At 41.1% G+C, this 27,061-nt stretch overlaps 1 protein-coding gene across 5 annotated transcripts in view; it reads right to left on the reverse strand.

Annotated features, from left to right (window-relative positions):
• MLIP (muscular LMNA interacting protein) overlaps nucleotides 1-25,553 on the reverse strand; it is a 295,821-nt gene extending 270,268 nt beyond the window's left edge. For 3 of the 5 annotated variants that reach the window (XM_061397826.1, XM_061397832.1, XM_061397820.1), the window contains exon 1: nucleotides 13,518-13,707. In XM_061397826.1, the coding sequence (XP_061253810.1) occupies nucleotides 13,518-13,580 (63 nt within the window). In that variant the 5' untranslated portion in view covers nucleotides 13,581-13,707. Of the gene's footprint in view, nucleotides 1-13,517; nucleotides 13,708-25,081 lie in introns of those variants that run through there. The other 2 variants (XM_061397834.1, XM_061397835.1) reach the window with 2 other exon arrangements.
• Between the last annotated feature and the right edge of the window lie 1,508 nt (nucleotides 25,554-27,061).

Below are 27,061 nucleotides of genomic sequence, written 5' to 3' on the forward strand. Positions count from 1 at the left end.
ATCTGTAAAGAGAAGCACTGCCCAAATACATTCACTGATTTGCTTGCTAATGTTCTTCCCAAGTAGAAGGTCCATAAAAGACTCATTCATTCCATACTGCACAATATCTGTATTTTTGTAGGGAAAAAAGTGGAGTATATTGTCCACTATCCCACAGCCCTTAAATTTCCTCATATAATATTATCATGGATTCGTAACTACTTTCTCTACTGTGTCCATTATTCTTGCTTTTACAAACAATATGGCAATAAACATCATTGAAACTAATATTTGTACATTTCTGCGCTTCAAAAAAATTCTTAGAGTAAAATTACCTGGCCAGTAGACATACAAGTATCCAAGGCTTCATTACATATTATGCTCCGGAAAAGTTGTCCTAATATAAGCCCTACTTGTAGTATAGGAACTATATGTTTTATAGAAAAATTCTAAAGTAAATAAGTGAACCATTGGTGGTTTGCTTTCCCAGGAAAATACATTATGTCCAGGGAAGAAAAATGGCAGATGAAGTAAGAAACATAAATTATGATCTCCTGAAGAGAATAAACAGTTTCTGGATTTAAAACTTTTTGCAGTCCAACAGCACTTTTAACCATATTTATGATGTTGAAGCTGAAACTCCAATACTTTGGAGTTTCAATACTTTGGCCACTGGATGGGAAGAGCTGATTCATTTGAAAAGAGTCCCACCCTGATGCTGGGAAAGATCGAAGGCAGGAGGAGAAGGGGACGTCAGAGAATGAGATGGTTGGATGGCATCACTGACTCGATGGACATGAGTTTGGATAAACTCCGGGAGTTGGTGATGGACAGGGAGGCCTGGCATGCTGCAGTCCATGGGGTCACAAAGAGTTGAACATGACTAAGTGACTGAACTGAACTGATGTTCTTCTTTTAAACATTCTACACACACGTGCACTAGGATGCCTTCCTAACAATTCACCTCAACTCCTCCGCTCCTACAAACATCCAGCCTTGATAAGTCTAGCAGTCACTGGTATATTTTTTATTAATTGTATGAGCTACATATTAAGTATGTCATACCTATTTGCACTGCACAATCTAGCCTTTTTGTTCTCTCCCTACATAGAATCTGCATTAATGTAATATAAGTATTCTCCACTGAGTGTGTACCATGTCTTTCAAAATGAGTGCCATGTTTTATTAGAGCAATGCAAATCAAAACTATAATGAGGTATCACCTCACAAGGGTCAGAATGGCCATCATCAACTACAAACAATAAATGCTGGAGAAGGCGTGGAGAAAAGGAAACCCCTATGCACTGTTAGTGGAAGCGTAAATTGAAATAGCCACATGGAAAACAGTATGGAGGTTCCTTAAAAAACTAAGCATAGAACTACCATCTGACCCAGCAATCCTATTACTGGACCATATACCCATCATTTCAGTCAGTTCAGTTCAGTCGCTCAGTCGTGTCCTACTCTTTGCGACCCCATGAATCACAGCACGCCAGGCCTCCCTGTCCATCACCAACTCCCGGCGTTCACCCAAACTTACATCCATCAAGTCAGTGATGCCATCCAGCCATCTCATCCTCTGTCATCCCCTTCTCCTACTGCCCCCAATCCCTCCCAGCATCAGAGTCTTTTCCAATGAGTCAACTCTTCGCGTGAGGTAGCCAAAGTACTAGAGTTTCAGCTTTAGCATCATTCCTTCCAAAGAAATCCCAGGACTGATCTCCTTCAGAATGGACTGGTTGGATCTCCTTGCAGTCCATGGGACTCTCAAGAGTCTTCTCCAACACCACGGTTCAAAAGCATCAATTCTTCAGTGCTCAGCCTTCTTCACAGTCCAACTCTCACATCCATACACGACCACTGGAAAAGCCATAGCCTTGACTAGACGAACCTTTGTTGGCAAAGTAATGTGTCTGCTTTTGAATATGCTATCTAGGTTGGTCATAACTTTCCTTCCAAGGAGTAAGCATCTTTTAATTTCATGGCTGCAGTCACCATCTGTAGTGATTTTAGAGCCCAAAAAAATAAAGTCTGACACTGTTTCCACTGTTTCCCCATCTATTTCCCATGAAGTGATGGGACCAGATGCCATGATCTTTGTTTTCTGAATGTTGAGCTTTAAGCCAACTTTTTCACTCTCCACTTTCACTTTCATCAAGAGGCTTTTGAGTTCCTCTTCACTTTCTGCCATAAGGGTGGTGTCATCTGCATATCTGAGGTTATTGATATTTCTCCTGGCAATCTTGATTCCAGCTTGTGTTTCTTCCAGTCCAGCATTTCTCATGATATACTCTGCATATAAGTTAAATAAGCAGGGTGACAATATACAGACTTGACATACTCCTTTTCCTATTTGGAACCAGTCTGTTGTTCCATGTCCAGTTCTAACTGTTGCTTCCTGACCTGCATACAAATTTCTCAAGAGGCAGATCAGGTGGTCTGGTATTCCCATCTCTTTCAGAATTTTCCACAGTTTATTGTGATCCACACAGTCAAAGGCTTTGGCATAGTCAATAAAGCAGAAATACATGTTTTTCTGGAACTTTCTTGCTTTTTCTATGATCCAGCTGATGTTGGCAATCTGATCTCTGGTTCCTCTGCCTTTTCTAAAACCAGCTTGAACATCAGGAAGTTCACAGTTCACATATTGCTGAAGCCTGGCTTGGAGAATTTTGAGCATTACTTTACTAGCATGTGAGATGAGTGCAATTGTGAGAAAACCGTAATTCAAAAAGATGCACGCACCCCAATGTTCATTGCAGCACTGTTTACAATAGCAAGGATGTGGAAGCAACCTAAATGCCCATCAACAGAGGAATGGATAAAGAAGATGTGGTACATGTATATAATGGAATATTACTCAGCCATAAAAAGGAATGAAATGGTTCATTTGTAGAGATGCAGATGTACCTGGAGAGTGTCATACAGAGAGAAATAAGTCAGAGAGAGAAAAACAAATATCATACATTAATGCATATATATATGGAATCTATAAAAATGGTATAAATGATCTTATCTGCAAAGCAGAAATAGAGACACAGATATAGAGAACAAATGTATGGATATCAAAGGGGGAAGTAGGATGCTATGAGGAATTAAGAGATCGGGATTGATCTACAGAAACTAATGATACTATACATAAAATAGATAACAATGAGAACCTACTGTATACACAGGGAACTCTACTTAATGCTCTACAATGACCTGAACGGGAAGGAAGTCCAAAGGGAAAGGATACACATATATGTAGGGCTGATTCATTTTGCCGTCCAGTAGAAACTAACCAGAAGGGACAGAGACACGTGTACCCCAATGTTCATCGCAGCACTGTTTATAATAGCCAAGACATGGAAGCAACCTAGATGTCCATCAGCAGATGAATGGATAAGAAAGCTGTGGTACATATACACAATGGAGTATTACTCAGCCATTAAAAATAATACATTTGAATCAGTTCTAATGAGGTGGATGAAACTGGAGCCTATTATACAGAGTGAAGTAAGCCAGAAGGAAAAACACCAATACAGTATACTAACGCATATATATGGAATTTAGAAAGATGGTAATGATAACCCTGTATACGAGACAGCAAAAGAGACACTGATGTATAGAACAGTCTTATGGACTCTGTGGGAGAGGGAGAGGGTGGGAAGATTTGGGAGAATGGCATTGAAACATGTGAAACGTCATGTATGAAACGAGGTGCCAGTCAAGGTTCAATGCACGATGCTGGATGCTTGGGGCTGGTGCACTGGGATGACCCAGAGGGATGGTGTGGGGAGGGAGGAGGGAGGAGGGTTCAGGATGGGGAACACATGTATACTAATTAAATAATTTTCTATTAAAGAAAAAAAAAAAAAAGAAACTAACCAACACTGTAAAGCAACTCTACTCCAATAAAAATTAATTAAAGTTAAAATAATTGGGAAAAATAAAATAAACACTCTTACTTTTGAAATTTTGTCACCTTCCAGGAGAGACAAAATTAAAGCTTAGAATTTTGATGCTGGCACACCTTCTAAGCATTGCCTCTGGTTTGAAATCACAGCCTCAGGACTTCCCTAGTGGTCCTGTGGTTAAGACTCCTTGCTTCTATTGCAGGATGTGAGGATTTGACTTTTGGTCAGGAAACTATGATCCCACATGCTGTGTAGTGTGGACAAAAATTTTTAAAAAGAAATCACATTCTCTCGCAGAGGACAAACCCCAGACACAAATCCAGGGTTTCTGTAACTTGTACCCCATTGTGATTTCCTTTTGTCTAATGACTCCTGTTTATTGAAGCTTGTTGTATGCAAGTGCTTTTCCAAAATTTCCTCATTGCCAGTCCATATAACGGCCCTGGGAGGCGAGTCACATCCTGTTTTAGAGGTAAGGAAACCGAAGCTGATGTAGAATGATCACGTAAGAGCCTGGATTTGAACGCTCACCCCAGAGTCCTTGCATTGAACCACCACCATCACTATGGCACAAAGAAGCAGGGTCAAAACAATAACATTCATTTTCCAACTTTCAGAAACAGCATAATATTTTTAATTACATGCTCAGAATATTTCTTGGCACACCATATAGCATGGCTTATACAACATTTATACATCAGAACCTCTCTCTCAATGAAGAATCTGGGTGTTTGACAACACTCACCACCTACTGAAAAGATTTTCCAACACTGAACATTGAGGAAGATTGACTTTTGACACGTCTTTTGGTTCGAGAAGACTGAAGGAACCCAGGCATTTCCCTCACATCCTCCTCTGGACTGCTTTAAAAGGAGAGAAAAGGAATCTAAAAGAATAAACCCACAACTATAAGAGACCTATCATAGGAGGGGAATCAGCATGAAGCTGTGTGCCGTAAGTTCCTGGAAGATAGGAGATGGAGGTGCATTGCGCTATGAAGCAGAGCTGCAGCTAGGAAGGGGCCCTGATAGATGCCTGTCCAAACCCTGGAGGCACCAGAGCCAAGGAAGGCAAATTTCACAGGGCAGGACTGTAGGTGGGCTGCAAAGAAGAGAATTCTTTGGCGGTCTCTAAGACCCATCCCACTTCTTCTTCCACTTGCCGTGCAAAGGAGAACGGGTGGGCAGAAAGTCACAAGCTACACGCAGCGAACTCCCAGGCTGGATGGATGAATGAATGAATGAGAAGAAGCCAACGGAATGACAAACAGACAGGAATTCCCAGGTTGAAAGCTGAGGTCCACTGGAAAAGCAAACCAGAAATCAGAAAACATTTGATTTTTTCCATATTACCTTCACGTTTTCTAAAAGAGCTGCCCTTTCTCTAATAAGCTTATTAATTCAAGCTGACATTTTCTCATTCAGCTTCCCCATGATGACGTGACATCCCAGCAAAGTGGAACAGGTTCAGGAAAGCAATCCTGTGAGCTCTCTCCTCTGCTCTGAAAATGAACATCATCAAGGCAGTACTCATGAGCATGAAGTGGTCTCTGAATGGCTACATCCTGACAGACACAAGGCCAATCTTGGAGAAAAAACTGTGGGGACATCTTCCCCAGAAGCTACCTGTGCAAGGAAACCCCCACTTAACTGAGAAGGAAAGTGACGAAAGGACGCTCCAGAAAATCTCAGGTTATAAATAAAAGAGAAACGCCGGCTGTTAAATCGCAGACACCCTCTCGCCATTTTAAAAAGCCATCTCCTTATTTTTATGATCAGGCAGCAAAACAAAGCCCTCGACTCTCTAACGTGCTTGCATCACTAATACCACAGTCTGCTTGCCATTCCCTGGGGGAAGCCATACCCCGGACAGCACGCGCGGCTAGTTAAGTCATTGTTAATTCCCACAACGAGAACCTAGGAACCACCTCACCGCAGTACAGGGTGTTACAAACATCGCTGTGAAATCACAGCTCGGTGAGAGCCCACCATCCATCTTTCTTCTACTCGTCAGCACACAGAGCTCCAGCAAAAGACCCATTCAAACAGCGCATCTCAGACTTACATTATCAGCAGACACTGCTTTAATTAGCAGTGATTTTCAAAGGACTGGTTTGGCTTCAAGAACTTCCTGTGAACCATAAAGTAGAAATCTGGATCCTTATCAGTTTCACTTTTCTCTTCCCCTCCCTGCCCTGGGTTCTAATAGACTCAGCCCTCATTTTTTTCCCTTTGAGAAAAAAGAAAAATGGAAATGGTGGCTAGGATTTTGCCATTCGTGTGCAATCCACTTTTTCCTCAACCTCAGTGATGCAAAAGGGACTAAAATTAGAGTTGCAAAGGGACCAAGTTATCTGTGTCAGGCACATTGCAAGGAGCAGCGAGAACTACAAGAGGGAATGAATACGCCCTAAACAAACCATCTCAGAAATAACATTTAAAACACAGAGCCCATATTTTGTAAATTGCTACTCCTGATGAAAACACAGAGCCCACTTTATGTACTGCTGTAAGAAAACAGAATGCCTTATTTTGATAATATTTCAGTGTTAATATTGAAGCAATTACATGCTTTTTTCTTCATCGATTCCATAATTTTCCCCCATGATCCAGTTCTCAAATCTTTGTCGTTTCTCAGTGAAAACATTGAAAATATATGCAATTCAATTTGTGAGCACTGAACTGTGAACTTCCTATACTGCAAGGAAGGTTTAATCTAATCATGACGACTTCTGTTTTACATTTGGTCAGTGATGACATAAAAACACAAATTATTTCAATGTTTGTATAAACAGACATTCTTTGCCATGGAAAAAATTTAATCAGCACACAGCCAAAGGGTATTTTGCTAGAGACTCAAAGTTTCAGAGAGAATAACAATCTTGACAAATCCAACCCAGCCTTGTACAACCTAGCCTCTTAGCTAGGACACTAGCTAGTGTTAGTCACTCAGTCGTGTCCAGCTCTTTGTGACCCCATGGACTGTAGCCCACCAGGCTCCTCTGTCCATGGGATTCTCCAGGCAAGAACACTGGAGTGGATTTCCATGCCCTCCTCCAGGGGATCTTCCCAACTCAGAGACAGAACCCAGATCTCCTGCATTTCAGGCACATTCTTTACTGACTAAGCCACCAGGGAACCCCCAGGACACCAAAGGTTAAGTGACTTGTCAAAAGCCAGACAAATACAACCTTCCATAGCCTCAGATACAACATGTTTTTCACCACATAGGCACTTAGGAAGAAAGCCTCTTCTTTGGAATAAGAAGTCCTCATCACACACACACACACACACACACACACACACACATGCGCATGCACACACACACACGTGTAGGTTCTCTGTTCTGATTTTCACAGATATGTTAGAATGGTCCCCAGAACACAGACACACACACACACACGTAGGTTCTCCATTCTGATTTTCATAGATATATTAGAATGGTCCCCAGAACACACACACACACGTAGGTTCTCTGTTCTGATTTTCATAGATATGTTAGAATGGTCCCCAGAACACCTACATGCACTCACCTACCCTAACTCATCATTTTCCCAGCCTCACCTTATTCTGCCATGATGCCCATTAAGACTCAACTACAAAATTGGTGCAGCCATTATGGAGAACAGTATGGAGGCTCCTTAAAAAGCTAAAAACAGAGCTACCATATGATCCAGCAACACCGCTCCTCAGCACATATCCAGACAAAACCATAGTTCAAAAGGATGCGTGCCCCTGCACCCAGTGTGCAAGGCAGCACTGTCTCCAACAGCCAAGACGGAGCAATTTACACATGTCCACTGACAGAGGAATGGACAGGAAAGACTTGTGTGTGTATATATGAATACACAAAGGAGTATTACTCAGCCAAAGAAGGGATGAAATAGTGCCATTTGCAGAGACATAGTCAGAAACAGAAAAACAAGTATCATATAACATCATTTATACGTGGGATCTAGAAAAACGGTACAAATGAACTTATTTGCAAAGCAGAAATAGAGTACAGATGTAGAGAACAAACTTAAGGTTCCCAAGGAGTGAAGGACGGGCGGGATGAACCGGGAGATGGAGACTGACATATACACACTACTCTACGTTACGCAGACAACTCGTGAGGACCTACGGCAGAGCAGGGAACTCTACTCGGTGCTCTGTGGTGACCTAACCAGGAAGGAACTATACAGAGGTCGATGCATGCATATACGCAACTGATTTACTTGACTGCACAGCAGAAACGAACACAACATTGTAAAGCAACTACACTCCAGTAAAAATTAGTTTTAAAAGAAGAGTCAGTTCCCACTGCTTTGACAGTTTCCCACTGATTCCCATGACAGTGACCCATCACCATTATGGCATCACGGTGTCTCATCTCCTCCCTCCGTTCTTTATATCATGCTACAGATTCTTCGGATAGCTTTAAAAATGTGTTACTGGCTCTATGAACAGGAGGCCAGAGAGAGGTTGCTGCTGCTACTGCTGCTAAGTCGCTTCAGTCGTGTCCGACTCTGCACGACCCCACAGACGGCAGCCCACCAGGCTCCTCCGTCCCTGGGATTCTCCAGGCAAGAATACTGGAGTGGGGTACCATTTCCTCCTCCAGTGCATGAAAGTGAAAAGTGAAAGTGAAGTCGCTCAGTTGTGCCCGACTCTTAGCGACCCCATGACTGCAGCCTACCAGGCCCCTCCGTCGGGTGGGACTATTTCTCATGAAAGAGAGCTCTAAGAGTAGTTACTTAGTTTTTTACCTTGACTTGCCAGTGGTCAGGACTCATGGTTACTCTGTGCAACTATACATCTTCACCTAGGGTGAAACCAGAATCTTCTTACTACTCACAATGCTTGAGGGCTGTTTCAGTTCTTTGGAGAGCACGTCTTAATCAATCAACTCCCTAATACCTGGTACAGACTGATCAATCCTATGCCCCTCTACTGACTTCTCAGAGGAGGTCTACCCCTGTAAGATATGAGACCAACTGACTTGATCTCACTAAAAGTTCGGAAGTGACGCTGAGCTCAGGAATTCAGAGAAGCTAGTTCTGAGTTTCCTCTGTTTGCCTTCCAGTCAAGGGAGGCTTACTGAGCTGCTTACCATAAAATTGTGTTCAGTACCACCCATCTGTTTTGTGAAAAATAATTATTTCCACAGAGTATGTTGAGTGTCAGCTTATTACAGAGCTTTGGCTCTCCCAAACAGTTAAATTCAAAATATACTGATGACGAATGGGCCATGTTGGGAGGCGTGTAGAATTCACAGCAGGCACCACAGACGTGCCAGAGAGGTCAGCGGCATTCTCAGAGACGCGCAGATGCCTGCCATTCTCCGTGACGGTGCCACCCGTAAAACCGAATGAGCCAGTAGCATGGAGGAGTTAAGGTTTGGGCACAGATTAACTCCTATTCTCTACATCAGAGTAACCAGACACAGTGGGCATTCAGAACAACTTCTCAGTGAAGTCCAGAACATAGCAAGGGTCACTGGACCACTCTCACAAATAGCAAAGAAATGGAAGGAAGTTTTCAAGATAAATGACCAAATGTCAAAGAAAAGGAAATATTGTTTGTTTGTTCTCCACTTCCCTTCATCTTGGTCATCACCAGAATTAGTGTATTAAGGATCTAGGGCAATCAATTATGATATAAAGATACAGAGATTCAGCACCTTTCCTCCAGAGAATTACAAACTTAAATTTACCACTTATTGTATTATGTGATGCTACCTTGTCAGAAATAATGCATAGATCAGAAACAACACTCAAGCTGTACAGAAAATAATCTCTCAATAACACACCAAAAACATTGGCAGTAGTCTACACTTTTTTGTTCAGATATGTAAGCACCTACTAAGTGCCTGTTACCAGGGACCCTAGTTAGATACAATAAGAAAAATAAATAGGTATGCAGATGTTGGTTTGATGCCTTGGGAGTTTGCTGGGTGAAATTTGAAATTGGTTATCATACAGGGGGGGTTTTGAAGAGACCAGAGAAGGGGCAGAGACTCCAGAAGGTGGGTGGAAGGTTTAATAAACAGGGATCTTACATACAAGGCTTTCTTGGGCATCAGCAAGAGAAGTCAATCTCCTGGATTGCCTGTCAGAATCTTAGAAGTTTACAGAGAGGTCCTACCTGGGTCCAGTCAGACTGTCCCACCCAGACAGTCTCAGCATCCCCTTCTTCTCAAGGCTGCATCCCTGAAACAGCTCCCACTGTGGGAACAGTAGACAGAATTCATATTCTAAGGACAGGGGACCAGGGAGGAGGCTTCCACTGCCTGGTCTTGCTCTTGGGTCAACCAGAGGTCATGTTCTCTCTGTGATCTCCTCCAGCAGTTGATATTATAATGAAACAAAATATGTTACTGCATAAAATGCTTCACGATTGTTCTCATTGTTAAGACATTCTGATGAGTAATTATATATAGTCTTGCTGTCCCGAGTCTATGTAAGAATGAAAAAATTTGGAATGTTTATGTTTTGCACCCTTAGAATATTTCTAAGCTACTTAAGCTTACCATTATTCCTTTATAATCTACTAAAAAACAATCAAAACATAATAATCTCCTCGATGGCCGAGGCTTTATCAAGCATGTTCCGTGGCAGCCCTTAGCACATGTCTTGTTCAAATGGGCATTCAGGAATACATACCGATCTGAAAGGATCTTTTTGTTTCTCAGGACAGACATGAAGTTGACTCTTTGAAAATGCTCCAAACAAAACTCAACAATGATATCGGGAATTATAGCCAAAACAGTAGTTTTGCGTTTTGTTTGCTAACAGATTTCTTCTTAGAAAAAGATTTTACTTTTATTATTGAATCTATAAATTGATAGTTGATTTAACCTTAAAGTACTACCCTTCACTGGATTACCACAGAATTTTTAAATGTATGTTTTGTATACTTATATTTTACCCATCATTTTTTCTTCCACATCATTTCTCTTTCATTGTATTCAAAAGAGTCATGATTCTCTTTCCCTAAAATTGAGGAGAATGTTTTTGTGGATCCTAAGGAAATCTACATGTCATAGGATAAGTCTTTCACCCTCAAATTTAAAATAAGTAAAAAAATTTTAATAATTAAAGGTAAAATTTTACTTAAAATACCAGTTTTAAGCTTCTTATATTATACACATCCTGTTTAACAAACTGTCAGATGATTAATTTCTTTCTCAATCTCAGATAGTTACTTTTACTCAAAAAAGCAATGTTTTTTGAGTAAAAAACACAGCAGTCAGTTCCACTGTGTTCATTTGTTTCTACCAAGCATCCGTATAAAATGAGTTGGCTGTTGTACCCTTCTCATTATGATGATTTTTGTGATATTTATTGAACATTTATTACTTGGGAAGATAGAATTGTCTCGAGATATACTAACTGATGTGATAGAAATTATTAGGCTTATGTGTGAGATCTATTTGTTCTTATCACCTTTTAAGAGAAAGAAACCACCATTAAGTCAGAATGCTCTGAGATGCATGACTATTTTTACTCTGTTAATACTGTATTTTCTTTTTCATTAATAAATTTCAGTTAAAGATCAATGTAAGTGAAATTCTTTGTTGATGCATTTAATCATCTAAAATAAAAGGAGTTTGGAAAGTAGTCAAGATTTCTTGCTTTAATTTTACTTGTTATATTATTTACTTATTTTTGGAGTAGGAACTGGCAACCCACTCCAATATTCTTGCCTGGAAAAACCCAAAGACAGAGGACCCTGGCAGGCTACAGTCCACACGGGCACAAAGAATCAGACACGACTGAGCAGCTGAGTACTAGCACCATTTACTTATTTATCTATTTATCTGCACAGGTAACTTTCCCAAGTACTGAACTTTATTTACTGTGTTCCTGCCCTCCCTGAGAACCGCCTATGCTCAGTACAGATTGGATATTCTGGCGCCTTCTGATCCACCCCAGATTTTCCTGCAAATCTCCTGGAAATTAATCAGGGGCCAGTCCTAGGCTTCCCCTCCAGACAAAAGTCCATGAATGTTATGACAATTACTGCCTCTAAAGAGAGGTTTTTGCTCACTTCTTGATTCAGAGCTGTGTTCCGGAGAGATTCGGGCACCTTTGACCTCCCGGGCAGTGAAACGTTTATACACCAAGAGTTCATTTTCACTTTTGTTCACTTGCCCCTTGTCCACTATGTTTATTATTCCTCTAAAAGACTGCCAGTGAGCTCTGGATCCAATTTCACACTCGTTCATAGCAACTCTTACTGGTGTATTTATTAACCATCTATCTGGTTCCATCAAGGTTTTATAACTCCTAAGCCTTATAGTTCACATATCTGAGTGTTCCTTTTACTTTGAAATGCATTTCAGCTTTCTCATTTTATGTAAACAAAGCCTGGATATGTACTTGCTAAGTAAGTCAGGCCAAAAGCAGTTTGAAAATAACAGGTTCAGCCGAGGGACTTCACATACATTATAGTTGATGCTCGTAACAGCCTTCCGATTAAGTATCACTGCTCCCCATCAACAAGCGACTTAACTGAGACACGAAAGGCTTAAACAAAATCCCATCATCCCACATTTAGAAGTGATGGAGTGAGGATTCTCATCAGATCTTCCTGATTCAAAACCCCTAGTTAGTTCTACAGTAATATAAGACTTTTTAAAACAGTCCAAAAGCAAAGGGGTCTGGGGCCATGACATGTTTAAACAATCACCTGAAGAGAGGTCCACGGTCAATATTCAAAATGACCCAAATCCTTTAAGAAGAAGTTTTATATATTTTATCCAATATATTTCTTCAAGACCATGAAATTCTAACATACGTTAGGAGTTTTCAACGCAATATGGTTTTTTCTTCCACCTTTCAGGTTTTAATATCATTGCTAGTGCATGTATCTCAATGTCAGACATCCAGAACAACACATTCTCATGAGTTCAAGAAGCCATAGTCTTATAGTCAATACAATTGTAGTTTTTGCTACTTGTACAGCTATTAAAATAAGCCATGCCCTGTTCTAACATTAACTCTGAAGCCTCAGTAACTTTATAAACATAATTAATCTCCTAAACCTATCAGGTGAACCATGAACAATACATTCTAATCTATGTTACAGCACATTCTGTGTTTGAGCAAACAGAAGTGACCACTGTGTTTACTGACATTAAATTTCTTAGTATCAAGGTAAAGCAACTTTTACAAATTTTACTGCCAAAAACTAAACTTTTTCAAAAGTAAATTTTATCCTTACATTTTATCATTAACTTTTTCCATAAAAAAATTAAAATTGTCCATAATACTCAGATTTCCCTTGACACACATTCCTGGTATCTCTGAAATTGAGTTTTGAATATTCGCTAAACTTCATATAAGTAAAGAAAATAACCTCCCAGTATTGAGGTGACCACCACCAGGTCTCAAAATAAATGGATCCTGGTTGTTAAAACAGAGATAAACCATATCATTTAACTAAATCTAATTTACCCACATTCTAGTAATGACATCATATTAATAATTTTATCACATTGTTTTCAGTAAAACCCTTGGAACTCATTGATTTCAAGGTCATTGACCAGAAAAACAGGGAAACACAGGTGCCTGGTATAACGTTTTCACACTATAACAACTGACTTTTGCTCTGCTAGTTACATCATAAATCCGTGTTTGTGAAATATCAGCCTTACCGTCAGTTTCTCCTCTAAATTCTCATTTAATAAGCTTCCTTTTCCATGCTTTTCAAAGTCCATGTTGAAAGAGAATGAGAGAGAGAGAGAAAGAAAAGGCAAGATTCCGATTCTGTCTAGAAAATGATGTGATGTGCTTACATGTTAGATATTGCAGGACATTCCAAGTTGTGAGAGCCCAGGACACTATCAGAAAGCCCTGGCGATAATTTCTGGTTAGCTAGTGTTTCCATTTATAGATGTTCAAACCCCATAAACAGAGCCCTGAAGAGACGTCAGGCAGCTGGCCTTAGATAAAGATAAATGTCACCAGATAAGAAAGCAACTCCTCAACAGGAGATTATCCCTACATGTTAGGTTCCCTGAGCCAAGAAAGATGTCTGTGACAAAGAGCCACTGTCAAAGAATTCATTAATAGCCATTGCAGTCAAATAAAACGTACTATAGAATATGGGCCTAATAAACAAAATTTAAAAGGACGAACGTGTTGGGACTTCCCTGGTGGTCCAGGGGTTGCGACTCAGCCTTCCAGTGCAGGGAGAGAGGCGGGCGGGTTCCATCCCTGGCTGGGGAGCTAGGATCCCACATGCCTCACAGCCAAAAAAACCAGAAGCGATATGGTGATAAATTCAATAAAGACTTTGAAAAATGGTTCACATCACCTACTGAAGAGCACATGGAACTCTGCTCAATGTTAGGAACTCCCTGGATGGGAGAGGGGTTTGAGGGAGAGCAGATACCTTGTGCATGCTTGGCTGAGTCACTCTTTGTTCATGGAAACTATCACAACTTTGTTAACTGGCTACACCCCAATATAAAACAAAAAGTTTGAAAAAAAAAATTAAAATGATCCACATCAAAAAAAAAAAATCTTTAGATACAATCTAAACCTGGCATTCAAGCCTCTGTACTAATGTAAGCTATACAAATAGATCTTTTTTTAACCTCTGTATCAATAAATGAGAGTAACGCTTAAAAAAAAATCTTTACAAAATAAAATTAAAGGACAAATGTGATGGTCTTATAGCAAACATGAATCAGCCAGCCCCATTCTTTCTAATTCCGATTTGAATCCTGGCCTTATTTTGCAGTTCAAAACTTTAAAAAGTCACTTCAAGGAAAGCACAAAGTTAACTAATTAAAGCTATTCAGACACACAACATATATATTCAAGAGGTGTTGTCAACTTTATATCATGAAAAGTAGGCAAATGATGTCTACAAACTTCATAAAAGAAAAGTGATATTTTTCCTTCACAAACCTGATTATTTTTTTTCATTATCCTGGATTTTCTACTGAGAACAAAGTTATGACATAGAACATGAAACTCACTTTTTCCAGTCAAACAAATGTTCCCAGAATTCTTTAGAAATAGTTATATGCCTGAAAAAAAATTAACTGTGTAGCGCGATGGTAATTAACTCCCTGTTTTTTACAGAGAATTAGATTCGTGGATGGCAATAAAAACCGCTTTCAGAGTAAGTTAAGACTGATCTACACGTGGCCTACTCCCTCAGGCTGTTTCAAAGATCATTCTCACACCTGTTTGTGATTGTAACTCACATTTCCTATCAGTTTTTCCTCCACTTTTTAAAGAAAACATTTCAGGAAACATGTTGCGAGGCTCTGACCTTTGGCGTGACCACAGCTGGTTCTCTGTCATCAGGCCCGGTGCACTAGGCTTATTCTGCATCAGGATGGAAGGGCTGAAGATTCTAGAAGTGAAACATTTAGCAGAAATAAACCTAGCCACCACTGTTTCAGGATGAGAATTCAGAAACTTCTATCAGACTCATGGGCAAAAGTGGTTTCCCTCTTTGGCTCTCCTCAGATCCAGAAAGGGAATCACACATGCTAGTTATTGTTCTAACAAGCTTGGAAATGTAAGTCTTAGAGGCTGATTAGCATGCAAGATCCATACGTGTCAAAAGCAAGGCAAGAGTTGACATTTCATATGAGGATGAAACAGAGCAGGACCTTATGGTCCTTCCCCTCCATGTTCTCTGCCTGCCTTTTGTCTGTGAGAAACCTTAGCCAAAGAATAAGTTTAATCAGAGAAGTGAGAAAATGCAGAAACAAAGGAAAAGAGCTCAACAAGATTAATCACAGTAGTCATTAAGCATCTAAGAACTTTAGTTTCTTTTCAAGAACTATAGATACTATTCTGAGCCGTATCCCATGAGCTGTCTTACAGATACTGAAACCGCAGATGGGAGAAGTTAACTACACGGTGCCCAGACTGTAGGCACGACACAGCGTCGCAGTTCTGAGAACTGGCCTCAAAGAAACGGGGAAAAAATGACCCTGGAATTGAAGATTAACTATTTAAAACAATCAAGATGGCACTGATCAGACCACTGACGGCCAATTTCAAGAGGACTGTCAGAGCTGACTGTACTGTTACTGCATGGAGTCCCCTTCCTCCGTCTATAACAGCTCTTGCCCACTGATTGCCAGAGGTGGGATCGGATTTTGGATAAAAGTCCACCCTCCTCCTCCCACCCCACCCACCGCTTGCCAGCATCGAAACTAAAGCAAACTTTTCTTTCCCCAACCTTGCCTCTTTATTGGCTGTTGCACCGTGAGCAGCTGGACCTTACTTTCAGCTACAAAGGAGACTTCCCAAAATCTCTCTAGAGGAAAAAAAAAAAAAACACAACCCAGCATACTATGGCTGCAAAAGAAAACTTGGTCAATGCTAGTATAATACCTGAAGGTGAAATCTATGATCCAGTTGGGAGTAAAGGGAGGGTGGGATGCAAAGCTGGTTGGGGAAGGAGCAGATGCCGGTGATAACGAGAAGAATGGAAAGTTTAATTAAACAAACGTGTGCTGAGTATCCATAATGGACGAAGAGTACTAGGTGCAGGCAGATTTTTTAAATAATGGATAAAAATAATAAAAAACGCTACGATATAATCTCTGCTTTCCTTCCTTCAACAAGCTCACAATGTAGGTGTGACTGAACATAAATAAGATAATAGCACTCTTACACAGCACACCCAACAGCACTCACCCTGTGCCAGCAACGGCTTTAAGAGTTTGCATATGCTGTCTTAATTACTTCTCTAAACCACTTGTAGGAGGTAGACACTATTCTACCTACTTATTCTTAGTGTTTGTTAAACACTTCTAGGTAGGCACTGTTATTTTCCCCATTGTTACCAGCTGAACTGTCTTCCCCCCAAAATTCACAGTGGAAATCCTAACCCCCCAGTCTCTCAGAATAAGACAATATTTAGAGATAGGATCTTTACAGAGGTAGCTAAGTCAAGATGCAGGGAGCCGTGTGACTCTGCAGAGACAGCTGTCTGGTCAGAGGAAGGAACATGTCTGCTGTTGTTGATAAACAGGAAGGATAGCTTTTGGCTTCTGTTGGACCAGCAAGTGCATGAGGGTTGGCTTTTATATGGGCATAATTTTACCTAAGGAAAGCTCCTGGTCCTTCAGTTCAGTTCAGATCAGTTCAGTCACTCAGTTGTGTCTGACTCTTTGCAACCCCATGAATTGCGGCACACCAGGCCTCCCTGTCCATCACCAACTCCCAGAGTTCACTCAAACTCACGTCCGTCGAGTCAGTGATGCCATCCAGCCATCTCATCCTCTGTCGTCCCCTTCTCCTCCTGCCCCCAATCCTTCCCAGCATCAGAGTCTTTTCCAATGAGTCAACTCTTCGCATGAGGTGGCCAAAGTACTGGAGTTTCAGCTTCAGCATCATTCCTTCCAAAGAAATCCCAGGGCTGATCTCCTTCAGAATGGACTGGTTGGATCTCCTTGCAGTCCAAGGGACTCTCAAGAGTCTTCTCCAACACCACAGTTCAAAAGCATCAATTCTTCAGTGCTCAGCTTTCTTCACAATCCAATTCTCACATCCATACATGACCACTGGAAAAACCATAGCCTTGGCTAGATGGACCTTTGTTGGCAAAGTAATGTCTCTGCTTTTGAATATGCTGTCTAGGTTGGTCATAACTTTTCTTCCAACGAGTAAGCATCTTTTAATTTCATGGCTGCAGTCACCATCTGCAGTGATTTTGGAGCCCAAAAAAATAAAGTCTGACACTGTTTCCACTGTTTCCCCATCTATTTCCCATGAAGTGATGGGACCGGATGCCATGATCTTCGTTTTCTGAAGATTATGGTCCTTAAACATATGTAAAATATATTTAAACATATCCCTCCAGAGTCACATGGCTCCCTTCACCCTTTATCCAGAGCTTCCCCAGTGACCATGTAATTTAGCATATCCTCTGTCCATTCATTTGCTGTCTTCTACTTCATGCTGCTGCTGCTGCTGCTAAGTCTCTTCAGTCCTGTCCAACTCTGTGCGGGCCCATAGACTGCAGCCCACGAGGCTCCCCCATCCCTAGGATTCTCCAGGCAAGAACACTGGAGTGAGTGTGGTGCCATCGCCTTCTCCGCTTCTACTTCATAGTTCTTATCATTCTGCCAGCCTATCATTATACATGATATTTGAAGCTTTTGTTATCATTGTTGTTCAGTTGCCCAGTCATGTCTGACTCTTTGTGACCCCATGGACTGCAGCACACCAGACCTCACTGTCCCTCAACATCTCCCAAAGCCTGCCCAAGTTCATTTCCATTCGTTGGCGATGCCATCCAACCATCTCATCCTCTTCTCCTTCTGCCCTCTATCTTTCCCAGCATCAGGGACTTTTCCAATGAGTTGGCTGTTTGTATCAGGTGACCAAAATATTAGAGATTCAGCTTCAGCTTCAGTCCCTCCAATGAGTATTCAGAGTTGATTTCCCTTAAGATTAACTGGTTTGATCTCTGCTGCCCAAGGGACTCTCAGGAGTCTTCTCCAGCACCATAGTTCACAAGCATCAATTCTTTGGTGCTCTGCCTTCTTTATGGCCCAGCTCTCACAACCGTAGACCACTGGGAAGACCACAGCCTTGACTATATGGACCTTTGTCGGCAGAGAAATGTCTCTGCTTTTCAACACACTGTCTAGGTTTGTCACAGTTCTTCTGCCAAGAAGCAATCATCTTCTGATTTCATGACTGCAGTCACCATCCACAGTAATTCTGGAGCCCAAGAAGAGGAAATCTGTCACTACTAACGGGGCCAGATGTCATGATCTTAGTTTTTTAATATTTAGCCTTAAGCCAGTTCTTTGACTCTTCTTTCACCTTCATCAAGAGGCTCTTTAGTTCCTCTTCTCTTTCTGCCATTAGAGTGGTATCATCCACATATCTGAGGTTGTTGATGTTTCTCCCACCTATCTTGATTCCAGCTTGCATTTCTCATGATGTGCTCTGCGTATAGGTTAAACAGAGTGACAGCAGACAGCCCTGTCGTACTCCTTTCTCAGTCTTGAATCTATCAGTTGTCCCATACAGCATTCTAACTGTTGCTTCTTGATCGGCATACAGGTTTCTCAGGAGACAGGTAAGATGGTCTGGTATTCCCATCTCTCTAAGAGTTTTCCACAATTTGTCATGATCCATATAGTCAAAGGCTTTAGAATAGTTGATGAAACAGAGACAGATGTTTTTCTGAAATTCCCTTGCTTTCTCTATAATCCAGCAAATGTTGGCAATTTGACCTCCCTCTTCCTTTTCTAAATCCAGCTTGGACATCTGGGAGTTCTTGGTTTGCATAATGCTGAAGCATAGCACACAAGCATGACCTTACTAGCATGGGAGATGGTGCAATTGATTTGAAGTTTATCCATATCTAACATTTATTTTCAGTTCATATCTCCTACTACAGTAAGTCCCCTACATGCGAACCTTCAAGTTGCAAACTTTGAAAGATGCAAATGTGTGTTTCATCAGTGCCAAGTGCAAATGAAGCTGAAGGTTGCTCTCCAACTCCTGTTGCTGACGATCCTTCACTCCACCATCTCCCACCTCCTCTACCCGCTCCAGTCAGTAACCCTTCCTGCCTGTTCATTTGATGACAGCCCCTGTATGCCAGCTGTTGTCCTGTACTGCTGTACTCTTCAAAGTACTATACTGTAAGATCAAAAATGTTTTCTCTATTTTTTGTGTTTGTTTTTTATGTATTACCTGTGTGAAAAGTATTATAAACATATTACAGTTCAGTACTATGTAGCTGATTGTGGCAGTTAGTTACCTAGGCTAACTTTGATGGACTTACGAATGCACTCCAAGAACAGAACTCTTCCATATGTGGGGGATTTCTTGTACTATATAAGTACCAGAGAGTGCTTTATTCATCACTTTATCCAGGCACTTAAAGCATGTGTGTGTGTGTGTGTGTGTGTGTGTGTGTGTGTGTGTGTGTGATTCAGTCACTTAAAGCATAGTAAGGACTAAACAAAAGGACGTGGAAAGAGCACAGGAGAGAGGAAAGAAAGGAAAAAAGCAAAGAAGGAAAAAAGGCAGAAGGGAAGGAGCAAGAGACAGGAGTGAAATGTATCCAATGGATATGACTTAGGGAGGGAGCTTCCCTGGTGGCTCAGTGGTAAAAAATCTGCCTGCCATGCAGGAGCTGCAGGAGATGCAGGATCAATCCCTGGGTGGGTAAGATCCCTGGGAGGAGGGCATGGCAACCCATTCCAGTATTCTTGCCTGGGAAATCCCATGGATAGAGAAGCCTGGCAGGTTACAGCCCATGGGGTCATGAAAGAGTCAGACATGACTGAAGGGAGCTAAGCATACATGCATGGACATGACTTAAGACATTTATTGCATTGATATTTAGACAACTTTTGATAGAAAACATAGGAATAAAACGCATGTTTATCTAATACAAATTATACTACAGATGAATACAATATTGATTGTTCACTTATCTTGCTCAAACCGCTAACAATTAAAGTGAAGAAGAAATAGACTCAGGAAGCAGGAAGAATTTAATTTACTTGCAGATTCTGCCACTTTGTAGCTGGGTCACTTTCAGCAAATTAATTCTCAGTCTCAGTTCCTTCTCCCTTAAGTAAAGGAATGGTATCAACCTCTTAATGTTCTGACAAACATTAAAATGTGGTAACATGTGAGAAGAACTTAACCCACTGTCTGCCATCAAGCAAGTTCTTGGTGAAGGTGTGTGCCATTAATCCCCTGGGTTTCATGAAGTTTATCTAGAAAAAAAGTTAACTTCAAAGATAATGTCAAAATCCTAACAATGTGGCATTGTTAAAATTAACAGAGAGAATGGGAGAAAATATTTGCAAATCATTTATCTGATAAGGGACTTATATCCAGAATACTGTTTTTGTCCTTTATTGTGTCCATCTTTGAATGAAATGTTCCCTTGGTGTCTCTAATTTTCTTGAAGAGATCTCCAGTCTTTCCCATTCTATTGTTTTCCTCTATTTCTTTGCATTGTTCACTTAAGAAGGCTTCCTTACCTCTCCTTGCTATTTGGGAAAGATTGAGGCCAAGAGAAGAGAGCGACAGAGGATGAGATGGTTGGATGGCATCACCAACTCAATGGACTTGAATCTGAGCAAACTCCGGGAGACAGTGAAGGATGGAAGCCAGACATGCTGCAGTCCAGGGGGTCACAAAGAGTATGACATGACTGAGCAACTGAACAACAACGATCCGGAATACATAAAGAACTCTTACAACTCAAAGAAAAAGATGACCCAGTTTAAAAAATTGACAAAGGGGCTTCTGTGGTAGTCCGGTGTTTAAGAATCTGCATTGCAACGCAGGAGGTGCTGATTCAAACCCTGCTTCAGGAAGATCCCACAGGCCGCAGGGCAACTAAGCCTGAGCACCACAGCTACCGGGGCCCACTCAGCCTAGAGCCTGAGCTCACAAGAGAAGCCAGCAGAGTGAGAAGCCTGGGCGCCACAACTGGGCAGTAACCAGCCCGCAGCAGCGAAGACCCAGCAGCCAAACTAAATAAACGTATTTTTTTTAAATAGGCGCAGGATTTGAATAGGCATTTCTCCTAAGAAGACAAACAAATGGCCAACAAGCATATGAAAAGCTGTGCAACGAAACTGTGATTACGGAGCACAAATCAAAACCACAGGGAGATAGCAGTTCGCACCCCTTAGGACGGCTAGAATTAAAGCAGATAGTGACAAGCCTGGGCAAGGATGTGGGTAACCAGAACCTCGGATGCTGCTGCTGTTACAAATTGGAACAGTGTAGGAATCCCTCAAAATCTTACAGATACAGTCACCATATTAGCCATAAATTCTAATACTAGGTATACACACAAGAGAAGTGAAAACATATGTTCATACAAAAATTTGTAAACAAATGTTCATGATAGCATTATTCATAACAGTCCAGGTTCAATGCAGGATACAGGAAGCTTGGGGCTGGTGCACTGGGATGACCCAGAGGGATGGTATGGGGAGGGAAGTGGGAGGGGGTTCAGGATGGGGAACACGTGTACACCCGTGGCGGATGCATGTTGATGTATGGCAAAACCAATACAATATTGTAAAGTAAAAAATATAATAATAATAATAAAAAATTTTTTTAAATGTGAAAACATAAAGGGGATGTATCACAGAGGTGTATTTCTCAGCAATAAAAAAGAATGAAGTCCTGATACATGCAACAATGTGAATGAATCTTGAAAATATGGTAAGTGAGAGAAACTGGTCACAAAAGCCACATATTGGGATTCATTTATATGAAACACCCAGAATAGGCAAATCCTTAGAAACAGGCCATAGTTGCCAAGGTTTGAAGGGCAAGGCAGACTGTGGAGTGACTGCTGATGAGTAGGGGTGGGATTTTTGAATGTGATGAAAATATTCTGATGTTAGATAATGATGATGACATACAAACTCTGAATATGCTAAAAAAGCACTGAATTGTATGCACACTTTAAAAGAATGAATTTTATGGTATGTAAATTATGGTTCAATGAAGGTATTATTTTTAAAAAACAGGAAGATCTATAATTCCTAAGATGGGAATTTATGATTTTTTTCCCCAGGAATATAATATGAGCAACAGGTCACTCCAAACAGAAATTAAAATCTACCATACATTAAGCCAGCAAGAATTCCACTCAAACATGAAGCAAATGACCCTTAGTAAATGATTTTTGCTTCGAGACACTGTCACCTCACTCTATTCCTCATCACCATATGCCTGGTATGGCTGGGGAAATATGGCTCAGGTTTTGTGCCCATATTCAAAAATTGGGGGAAAGTAGAGTTTGCCACTATTAAAATGGCTTTTTTAAAATTCATTTATTTTTTTTACTGAAGGATAATCGCTTTACAGAATTTTATTGTTTTCTGTCAAACCTCAGCATGAATCAGCCATAGGTATACATATATCCCCTCCCTTTTGACCCTCCCTCCCATCTCCCTGCCCATCCCACCCCTCTAGGTTGATACAGAGCCCCTCTTTGAGTTTCCTGAGACATACAGCAAATTCCTGTTGGCTACCTATTTTACATACAGAGGGCTAACAAACACACAAAATGGCTTTTTTATCTACTAGGTCCAAGAGTTAATACAGGTTTTATTTTTTTGCTTTTTTAATAGTGGTGATCGTCCCCACGCCTGCCGTTTAAAGAACTTTCATCTCCATGACAAAAGCACCGGTAAGTGCTCTACTGCTGAAATCTCACAAGGTAGGTGGACACCCTCGAAGCGTGAAAAACCAGTGCTGTCTTCTTTCTAAAAGAATGACAGTCTGTAAGCATTGTGTAGACAACAAAGATCTTCCTCACTGTATGCTCCAAGGATAAATGTCTTTTTATTAAAAAAGGATCCTCTTCTGAGACAAGGAACACTGTTTATATGGGTTTCTTATCATTCTCCACAGCATCTCCAAGACTAGGGTCTTACGTGTGCTGCACAGTCAAGCCAGAAGCCCAGGTAACCCCGCCTGTTTCGTAGTGATGCAGGACACTGCACTCAGCACAGGCCTCCAGGTGCCTCAGCGGTCCCAAGGACCCCCATCCCCCACCCAAAGGATGTGTTTCTGTGGTACCCAGGCGCCAAATGCACGTCTAGCTGGGCCCCCCTCCACTGCGAACTGAGATAACTTTGGACTTGTTGGTGTTGCTTTTGGTTCAAAATATATGCCTCTATCTCTAGGAGACTCTGTTTGATGGTCCAGTGGGATGAGGGTGGCGGTGGAGGGCGACAGTGAAGAGCCAAATGCAGAGAATGGTTCCCAGAATTCCCTGAGTTTATTTATCCATTTTGACCACTGTGAACTCTCAGGCAGCAGTTGGGAATTCTCATTTTACGAAATCCCTCTGTCTCATCTTCTTGTCTGTCATCTGACAAATAGGCAAATACTCAGACTTTAACCTCTCACGGTCACCATGTTTAAGCCTCTTCATGGCTTCTGTGGACCAGAGGTACGTGCCCACAGCTTGTGAAAAAGACCATGTCCACAGAGCAAGTTCTTAACATTGAATCTGTCACTATGTAATATACGATTTTTGAAAGTTGAAGCTGCCAAGAGGACACAAAAGCAAACCCCTAGATATCAGTAAAGGATAATTGCAATAATGACAGCTTAACAACTTGGTACCTTTGTAGTTATCCCTCTTCAATGAAGCATAAACCTTTTCTACTAGAATATTACTTTTTTACTTCTTCTGATACTATTTGTGCCCTTGTTTTTGGTTCTGGGCCATATTTTTTAAATGACTCTGGGCAAGACAGCTTAGTCAATGGGAGGAAAAGAATATTTTCTACATAAAGTATTTTCTTTATATTTTATCTAAAATAAAACATTTTATCTATAAAATCACCTTTGATGGTAGAGCACTTTTTTGGCGCATTAGAAAATAGTTCAATTAAGTGAGAGCTGTGAGCACTCTGAAAAGTGTTATCTTTTCAATGTGTGCATCTTTTAAATGCCAATTCTTCTATCAAAACTTGTTGAAAAATAAAATGTGAGGTTTTTAAAAGAAACACTAATAACGATCAACATGGAGAGAGAGCAACGATTCTGATATGAAACAAAAGTCTTATCTCCTGTTACACAATTTGTAACACACGAGCTGAATAAAGTCAGTCTGGGATCCAAGACCAGCAAGTTCCATTTTCTCAACTGTTCTATACTCAGCACCCACAAGATATATTATTTATACAGAGTATATAAACACTGTATTTACATATATACAAATATTTGTATATACACAAATATATACACTATATGTATATAGCAGATACACTTCACAGTAGTCAACAAATCTCTCTTTCTCTCACACACAGACACACACAGACACAACCACACACACACCATTACTGTCTCAGGAGTGAAGACAACAATCAGATTAAACTAACAAGACTTCAGGAAAAAGGATTCAAAGATGGAAGTCTTTACTTTCTGAATATTAGAATCCCGTGTGTGTTTCTCACATCAGAAAGGAGTTCTGGATTTAAGTTTTCCTGGGTCTTTGTGGCTTAATCAAAGCAATGAGGTTTCACACCATCACTCACTCCTCCCCCAACCCCAGCAACTTAGCTGTTGTAGTTGTGTTGACATGACAAATCACTTTGCCCCCAAATTCACAGCTCCATGCCCTTTAAGACAGCGAGCCTGGGATATACTTTCAGTTTTATCGTTAGTAAATGAAACACGTTCCAAGGCAGCCGTGTCCTTATACAGAAAAAAAGCTTACCTTTCAACTGACTTGGAAGCAGCCAGCAGGGCGGTCATCCGTCAGGGAGGTCACCGGCCACATTCCCCGAGCAGCTGACCCTGTCAGTCTTTGGAAATACTGTTTACTCTGTAACTAAAGTTGGATCCTGGGCACAAGTCACCAAAATGAAATTTTAAGAGTTAGGCGTAAACCTCATCCCCACTGAGACCTCTTCATGAAAACAGGAGTTGTGAAGGTTCCCTAGATGATTTCTTGATAAAAATTCTCAACAACTGTAGAGACCTGGAGTCCAGAGTTGAAAAGTTTTACAATATAGCCAATTATCTAATTTTTAGTGTACTGATAAAAATTCTTTAAGCTTCCTTATGGACATAAATAACAGATGAGGAAAAGGTTACTGAAAATGGAGTTTCTCTTCTGTTTGCTTCAACTGGATTTTTTAAAGTAAGGTTGAAAGTCCTCCAGAAATGAAATGACAATTGATCCAGAGAAGGTAAGTCAGAATTATACAAAGGGTGGCTTGTGGCAGGCTGAACAAACCCCACAAGTGGGTGGGGCACTTGCCCTGAGATCCAGCCTCCAGGAAACACAAAAGAGCAGGCTGTTGGTTCACAAACTAGCCTTAGCATGGACAGCGAGGAGAACAAGGCAGACACTCCAGACTGGCGGGTGGCAGGTTTAATCAGTGAGGGACCTTACAACCGAGGCTTGTCTTTGGTGACCACAAGGTGAGTAACTCTCCACACCTGTCCACCCACCAGAATCTTAAAAGTTTACGTAGAGGTCAAGTTGGGTTCAATTTTGTCCTCCATTCAGATGGTCTCAACAACTCAAAGCTCACTCTGGGCTGTGTCCCCCTTGGGAACTGTAGTCAGAATGTACATTTCAAGGAGAGGAGAGGAGGAAGTGATCTCTGATGACCTGGGTGCAGCTCGCCGATCGACTTCCGGTCACATCCACTCGATGACCACTGCCAACACATTCCTTCGCCACACCTTCCTCATTTCCCACAAAATTTGCCTCTCATTACTCCCAACAGAAGCAAGTCCACATTACCTCAAAACCTGCTAATTTTGCATCCAGCCTGCACACCAGGTTATTCAACCTTGGCCTCTGGTCCTTTTGAAGGATGTTTTTAAACCACCTCCCAAGAGACTCATTGTGCCAAACAAATTATAAATCACTTATTTGATTTATTTCCACTTATTCTGTGGAAAATATTTCAGGTTGGCCTTGTCATCCCATCCAGTATATCATCCCACTCTGCATTCTACAATACATAACATATTTTTAAAAGAAAACAATCACAGCGTCTATTTGTCATTTGGAATTCTTCACATCAGTACTGCCTTCCATTATTTCCACTAATTAAATTGATTTACGTTGTCAATTTCTAAGTGAATACTCATGTAAACAGCAGTATTATTAATATTTTAAGGCATCGTTTCCTCCTTTTTCATCTAGTTCAATAATTTGACAATGACTGGAGGCACAGGAGATCACGTCACTGTGCTGGTGCAGACAGCTTCCCAGATGGACCGCACCATCTACTGTCAGGAGCTTGGAGAGAAGTGAACAGAATTCTGTGCAGCAACACACCAAAGCAGGCTGAACCTGAGAAGTGCTGAATTCGCAGAGTAAATGATGTGCGTTGAGAGCCAAAGAAGGAGACCACTTTGGTTAGGACATTGGAGGTGATTCCTCGAAGACTGGAGCTGGGTCACCCTAGTCCTTGCTGGTAAAAGTGGTCTTTGAACAGCAACATGGACCTCACGTGGGGACTTGTGAAAAATTCAGAATCTCAGATGCCAGGCCAGACCTACAGAATCAGAATCGGCCATTTTGACAAGACCCCCAGATGATTCCTGTGGGCATTAAAGTTTGAGAACCACTGATTTCACTACTTTGGGAATTGATAGAGATACATGGGCGTATTTCTCTTCATCCTGTTCACAGCACCAACTGTCTCACTGTTCACACCGTCCGCACCGTTTGCTG

The sequence above is a fragment of the Bos javanicus genome, chromosome 23 (genome assembly GCF_032452875.1).
Source record: "Bos javanicus breed banteng chromosome 23, ARS-OSU_banteng_1.0, whole genome shotgun sequence".
NCBI classification, from domain to species: domain Eukaryota; kingdom Metazoa; phylum Chordata; class Mammalia; order Artiodactyla; family Bovidae; genus Bos; species Bos javanicus.